At 55.4% G+C, this 22,036-nt stretch overlaps 2 protein-coding genes across 4 annotated transcripts in view; one reads left to right on the forward strand and one right to left on the reverse strand.

Moving 5' to 3' along the window:
• On the forward strand, positions 1–13,647 carry RABEP2 (rabaptin, RAB GTPase binding effector protein 2). Of its 2 annotated transcripts, XM_070461137.1 has the most exons (14): positions 13–1,308; positions 1,801–2,010; positions 4,299–4,456; positions 7,109–7,219; positions 7,307–7,654; positions 8,806–8,901; positions 8,987–9,085; positions 10,228–10,383; positions 11,741–11,918; positions 12,039–12,050; positions 12,141–12,196; positions 12,293–12,346; positions 12,430–12,546; positions 12,982–13,647. In XM_070461137.1, exons 1-14 carry the CDS (start codon positions 1,248–1,250, stop codon positions 13,081–13,083), a joined length of 1,758 nt encoding a protein of 585 aa, XP_070317238.1. In that variant the 5' UTR covers positions 13–1,247; the 3' UTR covers positions 13,084–13,647. The 2 variants fall into 2 exon arrangements, with proteins under 2 accessions (XP_070317237.1, XP_070317238.1); XM_070461136.1 differs by having other exon boundaries at positions 1–1,308; positions 12,430–13,073.
• The window catches only part of ATP2A1 (ATPase sarcoplasmic/endoplasmic reticulum Ca2+ transporting 1), a 17,297-nt gene continuing 8,861 nt past the window's right edge, over positions 13,601–22,036 (reverse strand). Inside the window, exons 10-23 of one of the 2 annotated variants that reach the window (XM_020909583.2) lie at positions 20,174–20,262; positions 19,770–19,872; positions 19,423–19,554; positions 17,840–17,962; positions 17,496–17,714; positions 16,362–16,697; positions 15,943–16,163; positions 15,632–15,834; positions 15,376–15,461; positions 15,150–15,283; positions 14,908–15,025; positions 14,640–14,757; positions 14,292–14,336; positions 13,601–13,905 (exon numbers count right to left, since the gene is read on the reverse strand). In XM_020909583.2, the coding sequence (XP_020765242.2) occupies positions 14,332–14,336; positions 14,640–14,757; positions 14,908–15,025; positions 15,150–15,283; positions 15,376–15,461; positions 15,632–15,834; positions 15,943–16,163; positions 16,362–16,697; positions 17,496–17,714; positions 17,840–17,962; positions 19,423–19,554; positions 19,770–19,872; positions 20,174–20,262 (1,887 nt within the window). In that variant the 3' untranslated portion in view covers positions 13,601–13,905; positions 14,292–14,331. The remainder of the gene's footprint in view (positions 13,906–14,291; positions 14,337–14,639; positions 14,758–14,907; positions 15,026–15,149; positions 15,284–15,375; positions 15,462–15,631; positions 15,835–15,942; positions 16,164–16,361; positions 16,698–17,495; positions 17,715–17,839; positions 17,963–19,422; positions 19,555–19,769; positions 19,873–20,173; positions 20,263–22,036) is intronic. The other variant, XM_020909582.2, reaches the window with a different exon arrangement.

Below are 22,036 nucleotides of genomic sequence, written 5' to 3' on the forward strand. Positions count from 1 at the left end.
TTTTTAAATTTTAGCCATCCTGGTAGGTGTGCAAATAGGAAATCTGAACTTCTCTAATGGTTAATGAGGTTGAGTACCTTTTTTCATGCTCTATTTGCCATCTACATCAGTGAAACTCGTGTCCTTTGCCCATTTTAAAATTGGATTGAACCAGATTTTAAGCGGGGATGAGACAAGATCTGTTTTACAAAGATCACTCTAACTGCTTTGAGAATTAACTAAGGGGACCAAATGGTAACACAGGCGGAGCAGGAGGCAGATGATGGGGACTGAGGCTGGGTGTCAGCGCTGAAGATGCAGAAATAGGGACCCATTCAGGAATATTAAGTCCTTTGGAGGTAGAGCTTGAAAGACTTGCAGGCTCCTGGAATGTACTTTACAGAAGGAGAAGCAGGTTTGGGAGAAGGGGAATCAAGACTCTAGACTTAAGTCTGAGTTGCCTGTCACTGACTAGGGGAGATCTCAGGTCGGCTGTTGGAGGGAGAGGTCACAGATAATGAGGGCTTGACCTAGGCAGTGGCCGACAGAGGAAAGGAGGGATTTGAGCGGCCTGGGAGGGGAAGATTAGCAGGAAGTGGTGACTGGCTGAATATCAAACTGGGGTTGGGACATGGAAGTTTCTGACTTCCACGACTGACGACGCGGGGGCCCAGGCGCCCAGAGAAGTGAAGTCGACCCAGCAGCCCTGACCCGAGGGACGCGCCCAGAGAAGTGAAGTCGACCCAGCAGCCCTGCCCCGAGGGACGCTCCACGAAAGCGGAGGTGCAGGGAGGTTCCACCACAATTCGTTGTAACCTGAGCCAAGCTCCGGCGGAAGGGCGGCCAGGGACCGATCAAAGGGGTCAGCTCCGGGGACTGAGCGAGACCGCAAGAACTTTGTTCTCCTTAGGCTGAAGCCGGCTGGCGTCCCGGAGGACGTGTAATTTGAGCAGAGCTTCCAAGCTCACGCGGAGACGCGCGAGGCCTTTGATGAAAAAGCTGCTTTGGGGTTTGAAGGGTAGGCGTCCTTGTCCAACAGTGCTACTCAAGAAAGAAGGCGGGGAGGGCCGGGACCCGGGGCCGCGGCCGAGCGTCCACTCGGCAATCTTCGGCTGAGGCTCGGCCACCGCCCCCCCAACTCCGGCCTCAGCCTCGAGCCTAGGGCCGATCCGGAAACAGCCGAGCGGATACGGAAACAGCCGAGAAGACCCGGAAGCGGTGAGAGCCGTCACCAGGGAGTGCGGGAACCCGCCGTTTGCGCGGAGGCAATGGCGGCAGCTGCGCCGGCGGCCGCGGGCGAGGATGGCCGGCGGCGGCTCCCGGGGGCCGGTACGTGGGGGCTCGTACGTGCACGCGAGGGGCGGTGAGGCCGGAGGCGGGGCCGAGTTCGGCGTCGCTGGATGCGGGGGGGAGTGGGGGGAGCCTGGAGAAAGGGGCGGGACCACGCCGCCGGGAAAAAGGTGGAGGGGGCGTGGTCTAGCGGTGCAAGGTGGAGGGCCAGTGGCAGGTTAGAGGTGGGGCCCAGTGTGGGAGGGTGGGGCGGGGCCAAGTGGGCAAGGGGCGGGGCCACTGGAAGGGAGGGGACGTGTCAGAGAAAAGAGGGGATTGGGTGAACCGAGAGAGGAAGAGGCGAGGCTCTAGACAACACGAGGCCGAACTAGGTGAGAAGGAGGCGGGGAAGGGGCGGGGCCAAGTGAGCAGGGTGGGGTTAGGTAAAGGTGCAGGGACCTTAGCTATAGTACGAAGTTGCAGAACTTGAGGATTTGATACCTTGGGAATCTGAGAATGATGAGAAAAGAGGCTGATCCTTGTCCTCCCCAGCGCTGGACATCCAGCCCCAGGAGGGGGCAAAAGTTGAGGCTGAGTCCGGGGAGCTCGTGCGGCTTCGGGCTGAGCTAGCAGGCGCCCTGGCAGAAATGGAAACCATGAAGGCTGTGGCCGAGGTGAGCGAGAGCACGAAGGCCGAGGCTGTGGCGGCGGTGCAGCGGCAATGCCAAGAGGAGGTGGCCTCGCTGCAAGCCATCCTGAAAGGTGAGGCAGGCGGTCCTCCCAGACTCCCTCGGCCCCATGAGAGGGAGTGCACGACAAGAAAGGGGTCATGACCTACACCCATGGGGTAGTTGAGCAGGACTGCCTAGCACAGGCAGGCTCGGGGATTCAGAGGAAGAAGCAGAAGCGTACTTTTTAAATTTGCATAGAACCCCAGCCTGAGCTCCAGCAACAGCTCTGTCAGTTCCAGCTAAGTTTAGCTCAGAAGGCTACCTCTTCCCTGGCCTCATGTCATTTCTTGTCCCTCACTAATGACTGATCAACCCTGAAAGTGAGCAGTTTCTCAGTTCCCTGAGAACTTGTTTGAGTCTCTGGCCTTCAGACTCAGCCCTGGGCCTTATCTCTGTAAATCTCATTATCTGGTTTCCTTGCTTCTCCAAGCACCCCTACATCTTCCCATGACCTCCACCTCCCCCCACACGCACCAACTTCCCTCTTCCCTCACGTCCTCTGTACTTGGGATACATTAGCTCCCCTTGTCCCAGATCACCCAGTGTCTTTTCCTCTTTTCCTGCTTCTCCCCTAGTCAGAGGCCAGATTCTCTGCAATAGCTTCCAGTCACGTCCCACCCCTCTGCTTCCATGGCCACTGCTGCAGTGAAGCTCTCCGTCTGCTCCCGCATATTGTTGCCCCAGCCTTCTTACAAGTCTTCCCAGTCTGTCCTTGACCTTGGCTTCCAGATTAAATTTCTTAGAATTCGCATCCCACCATGTGATTTCCTTTTCTAACGACCACTCCTGGCTCCAGACTTCTCTGGGCCCATATTTCTCACATTTCAGGCATCCGTGTCCCATCTGTGCGATGTGATTGTCTCCTTGTATGACTTACCTTGTAATCTACTTGATATTTGTTCTTCAAATAGATCCACTTTTTTAAAACTTGCATACATCTATTTTAAAGGGAACTTCCTATTCCTATAAGAAACTGTGTCCTAAATAATAACGATAACCAATATTTATTGAGTGCTGGGCTTCACTGGTGGCTCAGATGGTTGAGAGTCTGCCTGCAGTGCAGGAGACCTGGGTTTGATTCCTGGGTTGGAAAGATCCCCTGGAGGAGGGGATAGCAGTCCACTCCAGTATTCTTGCCTGGAGAATTCCATGGATAGAGAAGCATGGTGGGGTAAAGTCTGTGGGTTCACATAGAGCCGGCCACGATGGAGTGACTGGCACTTTCACTGAACTAAATACTTGATGAGTATTTAATCTTCATCAGAATTTCTATGAGGTAGGAACTTTTATCCATCTCTGTTTTACAGAGGAAGCTCTGAGACTCAGAGAGTTTAGATAACTTGCCTAAGGTCATACAGCTGGAAAGGACAAGATTTGAACCCTGGCAGTCTGACAACAGAATCTTCACTTCTGATGTTAGTATGTGTTAAAATAAATAACTATGGAAATGAAAAATGACCATGTTCCTTAACTCCCACTGACCTGTGAAGATGAATTCTAAATCCTGGCATGGCATTCTGCATCTTCACTGCTGTTCTTCCAGGGTATCCGCTATGCCCCAGCCACACCATCCACTTTCCCACCGTGAGCCTTCGAGCCCGTTACTTAATTAATGTGTCCCTTCTGTCCTTTAGTGCTTGCTGGTGTCTTTCCTGGCCAGGCAGGCAGACTGAGGGTCTCCTTCTTCTGCGACCACCAAGCCCAGGAGTGGTCCTCTCACAAGCTCTTCTCAGACTGCTTTGTAACTTTCCACCGCTGTCTTTCTCACTGAACTGTGGGCTCCTGGTGTCAGGGTTTGTGTTTGATTAATTTCTCTATTTCCAGGGCCCAGTTCAGAGTCTGGTCCAGGATGAATATTTATGACTATTATTAGATATTGCTTATTATTCTTATGTATTAATAGCAATAGATAGCCTATCTTTAGCTTTTATTATGCACTAGGAAGAGGGTTAAAGCCCTCCCCGATATCTTGTCATTTGATCCTGTAACAAGCCAGCAGGGTAATCATTAGCCGAGGACATCATGCAGAGAGGCAGATTGCCCAGAACCTTGTTGTTCTGTGCTCAGTCACTCAGTCATATCCAACTCTTTGCGACCCCATGGACTGTAGCCCGCCAGGCTCCTCTGTCCATGGGGATTTTTCAGGCATGAATACTGGAGTGGGTTGCCATCTCCTCTGTCCAACCATGGAGCCTACTGTCATCACCACTATGGTAAATTGCCTTATAGAGAGCGGCAGTGATGGAGAGTTCCCTCTTTGCCCCCAGGTAGGGCTGACGCACTGACTCTCCCTCTCCTCTGCCTTTCCTGCCCTGCCAGACTCCATCAGCAGCTATGAAGCCCAGATCACGTCTCTGAAGCAGGAACGGCAGCAGCAGCAGCAGGACTGTGAGGAGAAGGAGCGGGAGCTGGGGCGCCTGAAGCAGCTGCTGTCTCGGGCTCACCCCCTGGACTCCTTGGAGAAGCAGATGGAAAAGGTTGGGGTTGGGATAGCCTACCCGCCCCCTCTCCAGGGACTTGGGAAGATATTGAGGCAGCCAAAGGTGACCTTGGGGCACAGGGTTTGTTGATGTCCCACTGCCACATCACTGGGAGCAGGGCACCCAGCAATAATTCTAGGTACTGACCCTGTACTCAGCACAGGAAAATTGGGACTTCTGTGGTGGTTCAGTGGTTAAGACTCCTTGCTTTCACTGCAGGGGCCACAGATTCATTCCCTGCTTGTGGAACTAAGATCCAGCATGCTGTGTGGCATGACTCAGAAAAATTAAGAAAAATTAAGAAAAGTCATGTGTGGGGGGCGACTAACATTTAAGGATACCTCTTACGCACTAGGTACTGTGGACAGACTCAGTCTCCCCAGTCTTTCCCCTGAAAGACAGGTCCATTAGATCCATTTAACAGATGAGTAAGGTGAGGCTCAAAGAAGTGTAGTCATTCTCGCCAGGTTATATGCATAAAAAGGAGCAGATCTGGGACTTTCTTGGTGGTCCCGAGGTTAAGAATCCTCCTCCTGCCAATTCAGGGGACACAGATTTGATCCCTGGTCCCGGAAGATTCCATATGCTGCGGAGCAACTAAGTCCATGTGCTACAGTTACTGAAACCCAAGAGCCCTAGAGCCCATGCTCCACAACGAGAGAACCTACCACAATGAGAAGCCCACGCACCACAACTGGAAAGTAGCCCCTGCTCGCTGCAACTGGAGAAAGCCCATGCACAGCAAGGAAGACCCAGCACAGTCAAAAAAAAAAAAAAAAAAAAAAGGAGCAGATCTGGGATTTTAAAATCTAGGCAGTCTAGTTCTAAAGCCTTATTCTTAGTTTTTATGGTATATCATCACTTTTATTCCTGCTATCATAAACAATCATAGGAAACACATATTACCAAACTCTTCACCTTTCAGGGCAAGTTCACATCTCCCCATTTGAGCCTCACAGCTGCACATTATACGTGAGGAATGTGAGGCTCACCTTATACATAAGGCTCAGGGAGATGGAGTAAATCTCCTGGTGAGAAGGACAAAGATCTAAACAGGAGCCCAAGAAAGGAAGGCTTTCAACCTACAATTTGCCTGCAGAGGCTGCCACTATACTTGCATTCCAAGTGTTCCTCAGGGAGTGGTTTGCGGGGTAGTGAAGGAGAAGGCTCTGCTAAATTAAATCTGCCAGGTACGGTGGAAAGAGGCACAGGCCCAGAGTCAGGAAGTTCTGATCCTGGCCCTGCATCCAGCCATCATTCATCCACTGTGTGGGCATCTGCAGAGCATGTACTGCAGGACTTGAGATGGGATCGGAGGTGTTTTGTTTGGGCCACACAGGCTTACCCTACCTGTTGGCAATATTCACATAAGAGATTGGGAGGGTTATACTGAACTTGCCTGAGATGGGTTTTTGAGTTACTCAAGAGGCAGAAATTGTATGAATTGGAAGAGGATGGATGAGTGGCCAATTTCTGCCTTGGACAGCTGGGTGGATAACAGGGTCCTTGTTGTTGACCTAGTGCTATGGGAGGAGAAATGGCAGTGTGAGTTGGTTTAGATTGGCTGTTCAAGGACAGAAGAGCCTGTCTAACACCCAAGTTGAGGTGTCCAGAGGCTGTTGACTGTGCAAGTTCAACAGAATCCCAGGCCTGAAAAGAGAGCAAAAAAGAAGAGGCCAGCAATATGGTGGTGATGGAAGTGTGGGAAGACATGTCAGGTAGGACAAAGTTTGAAAACTCAAATCAACAGTGGCTTAAATAAGGTAGAAATTTATTTTTCTTGGGCTTTCCTGATAACTCAGGAAAGTTGGTAACTCAGTCAGTTGGTAAACAATCCATCTGCAATGCAGAGACCCTGGTTCGATTCCTATGTCAGGAAGATCTGCTGGAGAAGGCATAGGCTACACACTCCAGTATTCTCGCCTGGAGAATTCCATGAATTATATAGTCCATGGGGTCGCAAAGAGTCAGACATGAATTTCACTTTTCACTTTTATTTTTATTAGAGTTCAGAAGTAGACATTCTAGGACTGATGTGGCAGCTCAACAAGTCTTTAGGAACCCAGGCTCCTCCTATGTTGCTGTTTTGCCATAGGTAGCGTACTGCCTCATGGTTCAGGATGACTACTTGAGCACCAGCCATCACGTCTGCATTCTAGCCAGCCAGAAGGAGGAGGAGGAGGAGTAAAGAAAATACACCCTTTCGCCCTGAGGGGTTGACCTGGAAGTTACACCCAGCGCGTCTGCCTACATCTCATTAGCTGAAACTTAGTCATATGACCATGCTTAGTTATAGGGAAGCTGAGAAATGTAGATGGTATTCTAGGATTCAGGTCATGAGCCCAGCTAAAAATGTGAGGCTCTGTGATTAAAAAAAGGGACACATGATATTGGGGGAGAAAAGTATGTCACTCTACAAGTGTGCAACAGGAAGGCGGTTGTGACTTCAGCCACCTACCATGTGACCTGGGGTAAGCCTTGTAAGTGCTCCGAGCCTCTGTGTTTCTCTCTCTAAAATGGGGGTGATAGCACGTGCCTGGGAGGATTAGAAGAGCTGATGTGCTTGGAGGGAAAGCTGTGAACAGGCCTGAGGCTCCTGCAGTCAGGAGGACTGCCTGTCACTACCCAACGCCCCTTCCCCTTCCCCAGGCCCATGAGGACTCGGAGAAGCTGCGGGAGATCGTGCTGCCCATGGAGCAGGAGATCGAGGAGCTGAAGGCGAAACTACTGAGGGCTGAGGAGCTGATCCAAGAGATCCAGGTGAGGGGGTGGCCAGGGGGCGCTGAGGGAGGCAGGGGCGCTGCGGGACCCCGGCCCCTCAGCCTCTTCCCTGCCCCCTCTCCCTAGAGACGGCCCCGGCATCCCCCTTCCCTGCACGGCTCCACGGAGTTGCTCCTGTCCCGGGACCCATCTCCCCCGCTGGAGCCTCTTGAGGAGCTGAGTGAGGACGGGGGCCCAGCAGCCGAGGCCTTTGCCCACAACTGTGACGACAGCGCCTCCATCTCCTCCTTCTCCCTCGGCGGGGGGGCCAGCAGCAGCGCCTCCCTGCCCCGCAGCCGCCAGGGCCTGAGCCCTGAGCAGGAGGAGACAGCCTCTCTGGTGTCCACGGGCACCCTGGTCCCCGAAGGCATCTATCTGCCCCCTCCTGGTTACCAACTGGTCCCAGACAACCAGTGGGAGCAGCTGCAGTTGGAGGTGAGTGGGGAGGGCAGGGCAGTCTGCCACCACGCACGCATCCATCCATCTCTCTCTCCCTTCAAGTCCTTACTGAGCTCATGCTCTGTCCCAGCCCTGGCTAGAGCCAGGCATCCTGCAGTGAAGAAGAAAACTCCTACCCTCTTGGAGCTTCCTCTCTTGAGGGAGCCAGGCCCAGACATGCACATGGGCCCATGAGGAAGACAGTGTCACGGGGTGAGACTCTCACCACAAAACTCAACAGGGTTGTGGAGGGGCTTCCCTAGCGGTCCAGTGGTTAAGACTTTCACCTTCCAATGCAGGGGCTGCAGGTTCGATCCCTGGTCGCAGAGCTGAGATCCCATATGCCTTGCAGCTAAAAACCCAGAACATGGAAACAACAGAAGTAACATCAAACAAATTCAATAAAGACTCTAAAAATGATCAACATACAAAAAAAAAAAAATCTTTAAAAAAAATAGGATTATGGGGTAGAGACTGGCAGGCAGGAGATCTTCCTAGCTGGCGCAAGAGGTGCTTTTTGAGGATCAAAGACCAAAGGAGCTCCAGGTTCCAAGGCCCAGAGGATGGACATACCATGGTGTGTCTGAGGAGCTAGAAGGCTGCCAAGGAGGGAAAGAGAGATGAGGTCAGAAAGGCAGGCAGGGGCCACAGGAGGTTGGGCTTGGCTTCGGGGTCTGCCATGAAGTTTGCGTTTCAGACCAGGAGCTGTGGGAAGCCTCTGTGGGGTTTAAGGCAGAGAGAGGTCTGCTCTGCTTTAGGCTTATAATGGGTCACTGGGGTCTCTGGGTGAGAATGGATTGTAATCAGGGGAAAGGGCAATGGGAGAAGCAAGGTGGCTGGTCGGAAGGGTGACACTTGACGTAGTTTAGAGGAAGGTGGTGACTGGGACCAGGAGGTGGCGGCCAAGATGGAGACAAGTGAGTGGATTTGGAATTCATTCTGGAGGCTGCCGGGCAGGGCCTGCTGGTAGTCTGGACCCGGGGAGTGGAGGACAGAGAAGAGTCAACGTCCGTTCCCGAGCTTTTAGCTGGAACGACTAGGCGGACGCTGGCACTGCCCAGGGAGATGCAGGAGACAAGGCGTGAGAGGCCTGGAGAGGAGGGAGGCCTCCCCTTGGCCGTCGAGGCTGAGGCTGGGATCTATGGCAGGGGCGGCAGCTGCAGAAGGACCTGGAGAGCGTCACCCGAGAGCGGGACGAGCTGCAGGAGGGCCTGAGACGGAGCAATGAGGACTGCGCCAAGCAGGTGGGTTCAGCTCCAGCCCCGAGGGGCCTCTACTCCTGGCCTCCTTCTGGCCCCGCCTAACCCTTGCCCCCCCCTCCACCCACAGATGCAAGTCCTCCTGGCTCAGGTCCAGAACTCAGAGCAGCTGCTGCGGACCCTGCAGGGAACCGTGAGCCAGGCGCAGGAGCGCGTTCAGCTGCAGATGGTGAGGGCTGGGGGGCCGGGGGCAGGCAGGAGAGGAGTGGGAGGGGAATTGGTTGAGGCCCACGTGGAAGGTCGAGACACCTGTCCTACTGCCCTACCCAACCCCGATCTGCTCTGGCTTCACCCTGGAGTTGGTGCCAGGCAGATAAGAGGGCTTCCAGGGCACCAAATTCAGACAGAGCCCACCACACACTCAACTCAGTGATCTTTAAGCTAATCCTACAAGCCCAGAGCCTCAGCCTTGATGCCTTGAAATTGAGATAATGGGTCCTAGCTTGCAGAGTCATGAGGATGAAAAGCAGAGATTGCAAAATCGGATGCTTCTCAAGATGAGACGAGACAGGCAAATGATTGAATGGGGCCAGGTGTACGGCCAGAAGGAGCAGCAGGCACACGGAGAACTGTGCTGACCGCGGCACGTGGGAATTCAGGCCTCATGCTGCCTGGTTTTCTCATTTGTAAAGAGAAGCCGGATCCAGATATTTATGTGTAGTCTCCCAGGTTTTAAAGTTGCTGTTGTTCAGTCATTCAATCATGTCCTACTCTTTGCAACCCCACGGACTACAGCACGCCAGGCTTCCCTGTCCTTCATTGTCTCCTGGAGTTTACTCAAACTCACATCCATGGAGTCAGTGATGCCATCCAACCATCTCATCCTCTGTCATCCCCTTCTTTCCCAGCATCAGGGTCTTTTCCAATGAGTCAGCTCTTCGCATCAGGTGGCCAAAGTATTGAGCTTCAGCTTCATCATCAGTCCTTCCAATGAATATCCAGGGACCACATAAGACAACCGATGTGGCCTGTGGCTGCCACTGTGTGACCTTGAAGTCATCGAGGGGGCTATAGAAAGAGCTTAAGGGTCTTCCTGGTGGTCCACTGGTTAGGACTCCGTGCTTCCACTGCAGGGGGCCCGGCTCCATCCTTGCTTGGGGAACTAAGATCCCTCAAGCAAACAAGGAAAAAAAAAAACAATGAGCTTGGGAGCCAAAGACACTTGCTGAAGGGTGTTTCTTCCTTTCTCAGCTGAGAAGGAGGGTGTGGGCTTCCTGGTTCTCCTTCCAGTGTCTGGGAGGAGGGCTCAGGGCCTGGCCTCACAGGAGATGCCCGTCCCCTCATCGCCTTGTCCTGACTGTCCACCCCCAGGCGGAGCTGGCCACCTCCCACAAGTGCCTGAGCCACGAGGTAAAGCGCCTGACGGAGGAGAACCAAGGGCTCCGCGCTGAGCAGCTGCCGTCTTCAGCCCCCCGGGGCCTGGAGCAGGATGAGGGCGGGGAGGAGTCGCTGCCCAGCTCGCTGCCGGTAAGGGGGGTACAGGCCCTTCCTCTCCACCCGCAGCAAAGCACTGGCCTGGGGCCACGGGACTCAGGGCCAGACCCAGGCTGCTGTATCAGCTGCATCACCACGGTCAAGTCATGTGGCTTTGCTAAGACTCAGTTTCCTCCTCTGCAAAATGGGACCGCAACCCCTCCCAGCTTTGGCACAGAGAGAAAAGGAGTTCACAGAGCACTTGACATGAAGAGGGGCTTCCCTGGTGGTTCAGAAGGTAACAAATCTGCCCGTAGTGCAGGCAGGCTACAGTCCATGGAGTTGCAAAGGGTCAGACACGACTGAGCGACTCACACTTTCACTTTGACACAAAGGAAGCAGTCATTTGGCTTGTTATTTTTACTTTATCAATTCTTTTGGCCTCACAGAGCATTCCTGTGTGCTAAGTCACTTCAGTCACGTCCAGCTCGTTAGGATACTATGGGCTGTAACTCAGTAGGCCCTTCTGTTCATGGGATTCTGCAAGCATGAATACTGGAGTGGGTTGCCATGCCCTCCTCCAAGGGATCTTCCCATCTCAGGGATCAAACCGATGTCTCTTAGGTCTCCTGCACTGGCAGGAGAGCTCTTTACCACTAGTGCCTCCTGGGAAGCCCACCGCACAGCATGTGGGATCTTAATTCCCCACCCAGAGATTGAACCTGCGCCCCCTGCGGTGGAAGCACTGCTTCTGAAGCCCTGGACTGCCAGGGAAGTCCCTGACTTATTTTTAAGTGGCAGGAGATCCACAAAATTGAATTCATCGGAATCTTGGGTTCATTGAAAGCTATCGTCATTGATCTGTGCATGGCCTCCGTTCGTCAATTGACTTCATTAAGAGTATGAAGATCACCTGGAACCCTTGCCCACCCTGAGAACTATGACTGACATCTCCTTACGTGCGACCCCGCCCCACATTCCTTGGCTCTGCTTCTGCCATCCCCAGCTTTATCATTCCTTTGCCCTTCTTTGGTGTCATTTTTATTATTGGATTGGCCTAAAGAGTCATTCCGGTTTTTCCATAACAGCGCCCAGAAAAACCCGAATGAATGTTTTGGCCAACCCAACACATACACACGTCTGCCTAAACTGTGGAGTGCTCATAACTTCAGTTGTTTCTGAGCGTGACAAGGGCTCCAAATCTTCCTCTGGGTAGTCTGGAACTTGCATCAGCTCCACTCCCGAGGGTCCTCCTCCCCGGGCTTGTGCTGCAGGAAGCAGCCATCCAAGAGTGTGTGTGTCCAGCCTCCCCACCATCCCCCTCGAGTCCCTGGCCCCCAGGGCCTCTGCCCCCCTACCCCCCACACACACACACCACCCTGCAACCTGCCAGTGACTTGCTTCCTCCCAGGAGCTGCAGCAGCTGGTGCGCCGCACGCAGCAGGAGGCGCGGGCCCGCCAGCAGGCCCAGGAGCACGAGGCGGAGAGGCTGCGGATTGAGATCGTGACTCTACGGGAGGCGCTGGACGAGGAGACGGCGGCGAGGGCCAGCCTGGAGGGGCAGCTGAGGGTGCAGCGGGAGGAGACAGGTGAGAGGGAGGGTGCCAGCTCCCACGAGGAACGCCCCCGCCCGGACTCTGGGAGGGGTGAGGGTGCAGGGCGAGAAGGATGAGCCTTGCTTGACCTGTCTTTCTTTCCTTCCCGCACAGAAGTGTTAGAGGGTGAGTATGGGCGGGAGCCTGTCCCCGGCCGGCGGGAGGGGAAGGAGCTAGGGTGTGGGCCTGATGTCTTGGCCTTGCCTGACTCCCCAGCCTCCCTGTGCAGCTTGAGGATTGAGATGGAGCGTGTCCTGGAGGAACAGAGCAAGGTGAGGCAGGACCCGGGTAAGGCCGGGGTGACGGGGGAGTCTGGCAGCGCGGACAAGACCCTCACCGGTCCCTGCTGCCCTTTATGTCTCCCTCAGGCCAAGCGGCAGGAGGTCCTCAGGCCGCCACAGGGCTCGGGCCGCACAGAAGAGGTCAGGATCGGGGTGGTACTGAAGGGGTAACCCCATCCAGACTTCCCATCCAAGACCCCAGCTCTATGTCCTGTGCCCCCCAGGCCCAGCTCACAGACCTGCTCTCGGAGCAGCGGGCAAAGATGCTGCGGCTGCAGGTGGAGCTGGAGACCAGTGAGCAGGTGCAGCGGGATTTCGTACGACTGTCCCAGGCCCTGCAGGTACGGTGTGTCCCTTCCCCACCGGGCTGGCGTGGCTCCCGGCGACTTGTCCTAGGTCTCACAAGGACAGGCCCCCAGCTAGAGGAGTCTTCTTCCTCCCCCTGGGGCTGGCACGGTCCTTTCCTCTGAGCTGTTGCTCAAAAAACACTGGCGATCTTGTGTGTCCGTGTTTCTCGGTCACGCGAAGCCTGTGGCCCGGGGCCTGGCATGTGGGCATGCCGCGTGCTCATCACGTCAGTCCCGCCTGCCCCTGCCCGCCCCTCCTCGGCCTGCTGTCTGAGGACCCGCTTCTTCCCTTGAAGCCAGTTTCACTGTGGGTTGGGGGAGGAGGAGTCCTGAGCCCTTGCCCCTTGTGGGATGGGGGGCGGCTGGCCAGCGGGGTGGAGGCTGCATTTTCCCACGGAGGGCCCTCTGCCTCCTGCACCGCTCCCACAGGTGCGCCTGGAACGGATCCGCCAGGCAGAGAGCCTGGAGCAGGTGCGCGGCATCATAGACGAGGCGCCCCTTCGGGACGTCAGGGACATCAAGGACACCTGAGGGGCCGGTGCCTACCCACCCTGGGGAGACCGCCCTTCTCCCCTCCTGAACCGTGAGGCTAAGGCTCGGGGGGGTGGTGGTCTCAGGATGGAGTCGTCACCCTCTCCAAGGCCGGGGTTGAGGTGACAGGGCCACCACTGCCCCGTCCCCTGCAGCGCTCCTCCCACGGAGGCTGGGCCTTCTGCTTCCAAAGATAACACCCGGGCGAGGGTCCCAGGCCCCTCCATGAGCTAGTGGGGCGGCTCAGCCCTGTGGCTTTCTGGCTGCCATGCTGCCTCCTGGGTTCCAACCCTCCTGCCCCTGCCGCCACCCAGACTAACAGCCACACCCATCACCTCGCGTCCCCTTCCCCCAGGGACGGCTGCGAGTGGTGGCTGGGAGCCTTGGGGGTATGTCACCAGGCCCCTCCGCACCTGCACCCTGGGCCAGGTGGCTGCTTCCTGGACTGCGTTGACACTAAGATGCTTGTCCCCAGGGGCCCGAGTCAGGCCCCAAGATGTGTGCACGGAGACAAGGCCAGATTTTTCTGTCATTTATTTTCAATAAATAAGCAGCTCAGCTCAATCAGTCGCCTTGTCCCTGCGAGCCCCACGAGGTCGGGGAGGGGAGGTTTCACAAGGGCAAAAGGGGGACAGGTTGCTGACGGGGGAGGAGAAATGAAGGGGACATTGTGTTTATAAACAAGAATGTCAGGGCGGGAGGAGTAGGGAACGTTGTAGGGGGTGGGGGGGCCTGTGCCACAGCTCTGGCCGAAGATGCGTCACTATGGGGTGGGGAGGGAGGGCAAAAGGCCTGGTTGCTTCCTTCTTTCATCTTCTGGATCTGGAAGGGGAAAGGGAAGGATGAGACTTTCTCATCTTAGGGGGCATGGGGCAGGACCCGAGAAGAACAGTCCCTCCCAGCTCCCTGCCTGTCCCCTGGCACACTCACCTAGAGGGCCTCCCCACCCCCCACTCTCCTGTGTCCAGCCCCCCTCCTCCCAACCACTTCAGCCCCAGCGGCAGACAGCTCAGCGCCCAGCCAGCGCAACGCAGCGCAGCCCAGCAGACAGTGGTGCCCGACATCCGGCCCCACTTGGAAGCACGGCAGTGGCGGCGGCAGTGGCTCTAGGCGGAGCTGCGAGGACAAGTGACCTCGGCGCCACCTGAAGGGAGAGGGGCGGGCAAGGGGCACAGCAGCTGGGGCGAGGGCAGGAAGAAGGGTGATACCTGTGACACGGTTCAAAGAGATGGAGGAGGGGGAAACGGATTATCCTATGGCCAGAGAGGACAGAGAGACACCGTTATCCAGGGAGGGAGGCAGGCACGGGCCAGGAGAGCTGGGGAGGTTGTGGGGGTGCCTAGGAGACCATGTCTGCATGGGGCTCAGAAGGGCGAGCGGGCAGAAAGGAGGGAAGGGGCCGGGTGGGCCACTCGGCGAAGGGCACGGGCCCGGCAGACCCGGGAACTCACCCACCTGAAAAGGAAGGGGGGGCAGGCGCCTTCGCAGCGCGGAGGGAGGGGGCTGTGCCAGGGCTTAGGGGGGCAGATGGGGCTCCGAGGCGGGGAGCCTCTTACCCTCCAGGTAGTTCCGAGCAACGAACTTGAGGATTTCGTCGAGCCCAATGACTGGTAACGAGATCTTGAGGACCATGAGCCAATGGTACAGGTCCAGGGCTTGGAGCTTGAAGATCATCTGAGTGAGGGGGCAGGGGGGAGGCAGCAGCGGCAGTGAGAAGGAGCCAGCAGGGCCGCCACTGCACCAGCCTGCCCATCCCTCCCTCTGGACCCCTGCAGAGGCCCCCGTGCGTGGGAGGCAGGCGGCCCCTGGCCAGAGAAGGCTTACCGGCAGAGGGTCCACATAGAGGATGAGGAAGTGGAGGGACATGGAGAGGCAGATGGAACCCACCAGCCAGATGTTCACCCAGGGCGGCATCCGCACGAGGGACTGATTCTCAGACAGGCTGCAAGGGGGCGGCGGGTAGAGCCAGGGTGGGGGGCGCACAGGGGAGAGAAGTGATGAGCAGGAGGGCCGGAGGACAAAGGTGGTGGTCTCCAGACAGGCAGGGGGAGGGGGCGTGGGCCCACCTGTTGAGAGCATTGCACATCTCGATGGTAACCAGCACAGATAAGGCCATGGTCATGGGCTCGGGGGCCTCGAAGACCTCACAGTCCACACCCTCGAAGTCGGGGTTGTGCTCCGTGCACTTCATGAAGTGGGTCTGCCGGGGGTGAGGGGAGAAGCTGGGATCCCCCAGAAGTCTCCATGTCACCCTCCTTCATTGCCCCCTCCTCACGCCTCGGTCCTGCCTACCAGCTGGTTGTAGGTGACGTGAGGCCCGTCCTCGGCATACAGGAACCACCAGGCCGCTGCTCCCACGGTGGCTGCACCCACGTAGCCTATGGGGGAGAGGAGATGGGAGTTGGGGGGGCCAGGGCTGGAGAGATAGGAGGGGTTGAGAAGGCCTGGGGACCATGAACAGTGGTGGAGGCAGAGGGCCCGCCAGCCAGGGTGGCTGCCGTGGGGAAGCGGAGGGTGGGGAAGAAGCTTGGGGTTCCATCCTGCTCACCCCCAACTGCCATGTAGCGGAAGAAGAGCCAGCCACTGATGAGGGGCTCCTTGGGGGTCCGGGGGGGCCGGTCCATGATGTCCAGGTCTGGGGGGTTGAAGCCTAGGGCTGTGGCCGGGAGCCCGTCCGTCACCAGGTTCACCCACAGCAGCTGCACGGGGATCAGGGCCTCAGGCAGCCCCAGGGCGGCTGTCAAGAAGATGCTGCCAGAAGGAGGCGGTCACAGGTCTGTCCTGCCTCCCAGGCCTGTGGTCACCCCGTCCCCCACACCAGCCCCAGGTTCCCCGCAGATCGCCCTTCCCGCTGCTCACCAGACCACCTCGCCCACATTGGAGGAGATGAGGTAGCGGATAAACTGCTTCATGTTGTTGTAGATGGCACGGCCCTCCTCCACGGCAGCCACAATGGTGGAGAAGTTGTCATCAGCCAGCACCATCTCGGAGGCCGTCTTGGCCACGGCAGTGCCAGATCCCATGGCAATGCCGATCTCCGCCTTCTTCAGTGCAGGGGCGTCATTGACGCCATCACCTGTCTGCAGGAAGAGAGAGAAGGTGGGAGCTGACCCCTTCCTCATACCCTCCTTAACACTCTTCCATCCGGGCCCGAATTCCTCCCCTCTGCGCATCTCACCAGGGCCCCCGCTCAGCCATGTCCTCCCTGGGCCCCCAGCTTCCCAAGCCCAACATCTCAATAGCCACAGAGCAGACCCCGCATGCCCCGGTCCCCGCACCATCGCCGTGATCTCATCGTAGGACTGCAGATACTCCACGATCTTCGACTTGTGGGAGGGCTCCACGCGGGCGAAACAGCAGGCACGTCGGCAGGCCTCCCGCTGTTCGGCCAGGGGCAGGTCATCAAACTCCCGGCCAGTGTAGGCCCGGTCAGCCACATCCTCGTTCTCCCCGAAGATGCCAATCCGTCGGCAGATGGCAATGGCCGTGCCCTTGTTGTCCCCAGTGATCATGATTACTCGGATTCCGGCATCTCGGCATAGTTGGATGGAGCCCAGGACCTCCTTGCGGGGCGGGTCCAGCATGCCCACCACGCCAACGAACGTCAAGTCCGTCTAGGGGGGCAGAGCAGAGAGCGACAGGCTCAGGGGAGGAGGCTCGGCGGGGGCAGGAGAGCTGTGTCAACGCCTGGTGCTCAGACCTCAGCCAGGGCTCTAAGCACAGGGGCAGGAAACGTTCCTTGTTCCCATGAGGGCCTGCGGGCCTGGTGATGCCAGGCCCATCCTTGGTGGCAGATCCTGTCTTTCATAGAAAGAATACAACCTGGACGTGAGGGAGGTGCTTTCTGCTTCCAGCAGGGCCACTTGCTTGGTCTCCAGCTTTGAGTGTTACCTGCCAGGCCACACCGTTCTTTCTATAAAATGGAGTGGACTTCTGCACTACTCAGAGCAGGTCCACGAGATAAAGAGCCAGTGCCAGAATACAGGTGGGTGCACCTCTTAAGAAAACCTCACTGTGGGACTTCCCTGGCAGTCCAGTGCCTAAGACTTTGCCTTCCAATGCAGCTGGTGTGGGTTCGATCCCTGGTCAGGGAGCTAAATCCCACGTGCCTCGGGGCCCAAAAAAATCCCAAAACATAAAACAGAAGTAATATCATAACAAATTCAACAAAGACAAAAAACCTCCCCCACAAAACCTCACTGTGGAAACACCCAAGCTGAACCCAAGCCGGCTGGCTTCTGTTCTGGAACAAGTGCCTCACCCTCATATCAGATGAGTCCACGGACCACAGGCCAAGCGGCCTGGACTGGAAGACTCCTAAGATTCTTTCAAACTCTGACGTCCTGTGACTCCAGGCCCCGTGACGAGGGGGGACGTGACGGGTGGCAGAAGGGGTGAGGCAGGTGACTCACCTCGTACTCCATGAACTTGGTAGAGTCATCCAGGACCATCTCCTCTCGCTTGGGGGGGGTGTCCCGGGTGGCCAGCGCCAGGCAGCGCAGGGTGTCCCGGCCAGTACCCCACTCCTTGATCACCGACAGAATCTTCTCCTTCACCGGCCCTGTCATGGGCACCCGGGTGGTGCCAACTCGCACGTAGTTACAGCGATCGATGACCCCCTCGGGGGCACCCTAGTGGAGCAGAACAACACTCAGAGACCGCTGCTCTTTCCAGTGCACGGTGAGGCAGCATGGGCAAAGAGAGGGGCTCAGAATTAGGAAGAAGGGGGGCCAAGGCACACGCGGAAAGTCCTGACCTTGACAAACATCTTATTGCCCACAGCAGCCCGGGATTTCGCTGGAGAGCAATAGACAGACATGGACTTTCTGTCCCGGGAGAACTCCAGGGTGAATTCCTTCTTCATTAGCTGGCGGATCACCTGGGAGAGAGGAGACAGGGAGGGAGAGGCCAGACTTGAGACGGACAGGGAAAGAGCGATGATGCTGTGCTAGAAGGGAAGAGTCCAAGACCCCTAAAAGCATAGCCAAAAAAGATCTGGAGGTCAGAGCAGACCGCAAGCTGAGTCTGAGATCAAGCTGAGTCTGCTACCTACAGCAGAAATGGAGAGAATTCCAAGGCTAGTGGTGCTACAGTCTTAATGTCCAACTGAAAGCACGATAGAAACAAGATGACGTAGTGTGGCACTGTCCAACAGAACCTTCCAGAATGATGGGGATGTTTAATAATCTAGGTGGTTGAATGCAGTGCAACTGAACAATGGCTGCTGAGCCCAGGATATGTGGTTAGTGCAATTGAAGAACTGAGTTTTTACTTTATTTAATAATTTAAACATAAGCAACCACATGTGTGGGTCTGTGTGTTGTTAGACAGTGGGAAGCTGGTGCCTGGCATGCAATACTAAGCATCTCATCAAAATGACTGTGCCAAATGCAGTCTGGATGTTTCTCCACAAAATAATAGCAACAATAGATAAAATTTTAAATATGTTGATGTCTATATTATCATTTGTAAACTTTTTAAAATGAATCCTCTATTGATACTTAGGTGGTTTTCAATATTTTTGTTATATTAAAACAGCAATGAGCATCTTGCCTTTACCAAAAAGAGAAAAAAAGAATGAGTGGTGTGGGGAATATAATAAGACACCCCTGAGGAAATCAATATAGACATTCAGTAAATATTAACAGTGGGAACTTAGAGTAATAATCTCAGATTTGGACTTGCGTATCAGGGAAGCAGATGCATATGAGGTAGTCATATTTCTCAAATCCTAAATCAGGTATTGAAAGCGTTAGTCACTCAGTCATGTCCGACTCTTTGCAGCCCCATAGACTGCCATGACTGTAGCCCGCCAGGCTCAGAGGAGCCTGGAATTCATGGAATTCTCCAGGCCAGAATACTGGAATGGGTAGCCATTCCTTCTCTAGCGGATCTTTACGACCCAGGAATTGAACCCGGGTCTCCCACATTGTAGGCAGATTCTTTACCATCTGAGCCACCAGGGAAGCCACAAATCAAGTCTTGAGATCTGATAAAAAAAAAAAAAAATGAGTGTGTTCCTAGAGGCAATGGGTAGCCGTTGACACTGGGCTATTCCAGGATGGGTCACTTATGGTTTCTGGGACCCGCTCAGTCCCTAGGAACATGGTGGGAAAGGTGACTGTCGGTGCCTCCAGGGATGCTCCAGCTGGGCACCAGAAAGAGCGGTGTAAGTGAGGGACAGGAGGCCCCGCCCAAGTCAGCCTCGCCAAGGAAGGCTGTGGGCAGGCCGGCTGCTTGTTCGGGCTGGCTCCCAGCACAAGGCCCCGCGGGGCCCCGTCTCCTTAGGTCCTGGCCTGTACAGGGTGGAGACAAACGGCAGGGAGCGCCCAGACTCACCGAGTTGCAGGCGTTGGCCCTCTCTACCTTCGAGAGGTTTCTCACTTCAGTGTTGAATACATTCATCTTCTCCACCAGGGTGGTGAGGGCCGTCTCGGTGGCCTCTCCCACCTTCTCATAAACACCTTTGGTCTGAGAGGGCAGAGGAGGAAGAGGAAGTAGGTGCCCTGGGCTCCTGGCCCCTTGCTCCCACCTTCCACCTAGAATGGGAAGGGAGCAAGCTACTCTCTTGCCCTTACACCCCGGAGAGGCTTGGTGCGAGGGACGCCCTCCCCCAGACCCGGGGAGGCCTGAATGCAGACAGCTCGAGGGGGAAGGAGGGGCCGCTTCAGGAGAGCAGAGGTTACCTCGTTGAAGTCCAGGGAGGAGTCATTGCAGAGGGCACAAATGGTGGCCAGCTCCACCAGCCCGTCATACTGCCCTGAGCGGACTGGCTTATCATTCTTCAGGCTGGCGGCGGGGCGGGGGGGAGGAAGGGAAAGAGACAGGTAGAGAAGACGGGGAGTGAGATGCAGAGAGAGCCTGGGGAAAGCAGCGAGGGACAGGGCGGGGGGAGGCGGCACCAACGTGGTGATGAGCGGCGGGGTGGGGGAGAGAGAACAAGGTCAGGGAAGGAACAGGAGAGAAACAGGAAGACAAAACCAGAGGCAGGGCCCTGGGAGAGAGAGGCGGTGTGTGTGTGTCTGTGAGTCTGTGTGTGTGGTGGGGAAGGGGCACAGGGGAATGGAAGACAACCTTTGGGGGGACTTACACCTCTCCTTCAGGAGCATAAGTGGAGCCAGTGACAGAGAACTCGTTCAGCAGGCAGAGGTCCCCATCTACCCTGTCGATGATGAACATCTGAAGAGAAGGGGGTGCACACACATGGCTAACTCTCCCTGTGTCCAAAGGCAGTCTGCACCGAGGCGAGGCCCGGGCCACGAGCATCCCTGTCCAGCCAGCTGCACACACTCACCCAACTTCCCCCCACCATCCCCCCCACTCATTCTTTCTTTTTCCTTCCTGCATCCTCCCCTGGCCCACCACTCCCTTGCAAATCATTCTTCTTATTCTGTGTCCATGGCCTTAAAAGTTACGGGACTTCCCCAGTGACCCGGTGGTTAAAACTCCACACTCGCAAGGCAGGGGTCCTGGATTGGCTCCCCAGTCAGCGAACTAGAGCCCACGTGCTGCCACTGAGAGCCCACATGCCACAGTGAAGACTTTGGTCCCGGTACCATGACTAAGACCCCGCACAGACAAATAAATAAAATTAATATATATGTATTTTTAATTATTGCAGGGCTTTCCTGGTGGCTCAGTGGTAAAGAAGCTGCCTGCTTATGCAGGAGACACAGGTTCGATCCCTGATCTGGGAAGATCCCACATGCTACGGAGCAACCAAGCCCGTTGGCCACTACTGTCAAGCCGTGTTCTAGAGCCCAGGAGCCACAACTACTAAGGCCACGTGCCATGGAGCCCAAGCTCGGCAACAAGAGAAGCCACCACAAAGAGAAGCCTGCACACTGCAATGAGAGAGTAGACCCTGCTCGCCACAACTAGAGAAAAGCTTGTGCAACTAGAGACCCAGCACGGCCAATAAAGAAATAAAATTATTTTTAAAAAAAAGTTATTGCAGGTCACACTGAAGGTCCCTCCAGACTAACTGGTAAAATAAGAGGTGCATCACAAGGTGTTCTGGGGACTGTGGCCGCCAGTCCACGTGTCAGCACGTGACCCATCTACAGCTCTAGCCTCTTGCAGCCAGATCTTCCAGTTTTGCAGGAAGAACTAGAAATTCAGGTTATTCTTCTATGAAATCTCTTAAGTTTTCAAATGTGGGAAATGAGTTCATTTTTATGAAACACGACAGGAGCCCAGGGGCCTGGCTTTGACGCCTGTGCTTTGGAGGGAATGTAGGTCATGCAGCACAGACGTGAGAAGCCCACCCTGAACCAGCGCAAGTGTGGAAGGGATGGGGCTTAAGACATGTTCCAAGATAAAATGGTTCTGTGGCCAGCAAAGTCTGGGAAAATCTGAGTTAAACAGAGTGAAATCCACCCTCTCTATCGTCAGCCTTCTCCGAAACTTTCAAACCCCAGCAGGCCTGTGGTACAGCCTTTCTGTGCCTGGTATAAGAGGCCTCGATACTTAGGACAGTAATTTATTTCGCAGACATGCTAGTCCAGAGAATTGTGTTTAGGTCAGGGGTTCTTTGCCTGGGGTCCATGGATGACCCCACAGACCAAGGGATCTGTGAACTTTGATCGCAAAACAAAACTAACATCTTTTTCAGGTATACCTATGGCTGATTCACGTTAATATTTGGCAGAAACCAACACAATACTGTAGAGCAATTATCCTTCAATTAAAAATGAATAAAAATTTTAAAATAACATTTCATTTTCTCTCTGATATTTAGCATTTCCGTCCAGTTATGAATGTGGGCAATGCACCACGTTAGCATTAGCAAGACCTGTGACTTGGCCACCAATAAAATCATAAACACTCTCCTATCACGTTGCATTGTTTCAGGGCTCTCAAAATAGCCTTTATACTCATCCCTGCCTCAGCGTTACGGTGCTTATGAGAACTACTGCTGGACTTGCTACTTAATACATTATTAAAGGAGCAT

The sequence above is a fragment of the Odocoileus virginianus genome, chromosome 33 (genome assembly GCF_023699985.2).
Source record: "Odocoileus virginianus isolate 20LAN1187 ecotype Illinois chromosome 33, Ovbor_1.2, whole genome shotgun sequence".
Classification (NCBI taxonomy): domain Eukaryota; kingdom Metazoa; phylum Chordata; class Mammalia; order Artiodactyla; family Cervidae; genus Odocoileus; species Odocoileus virginianus.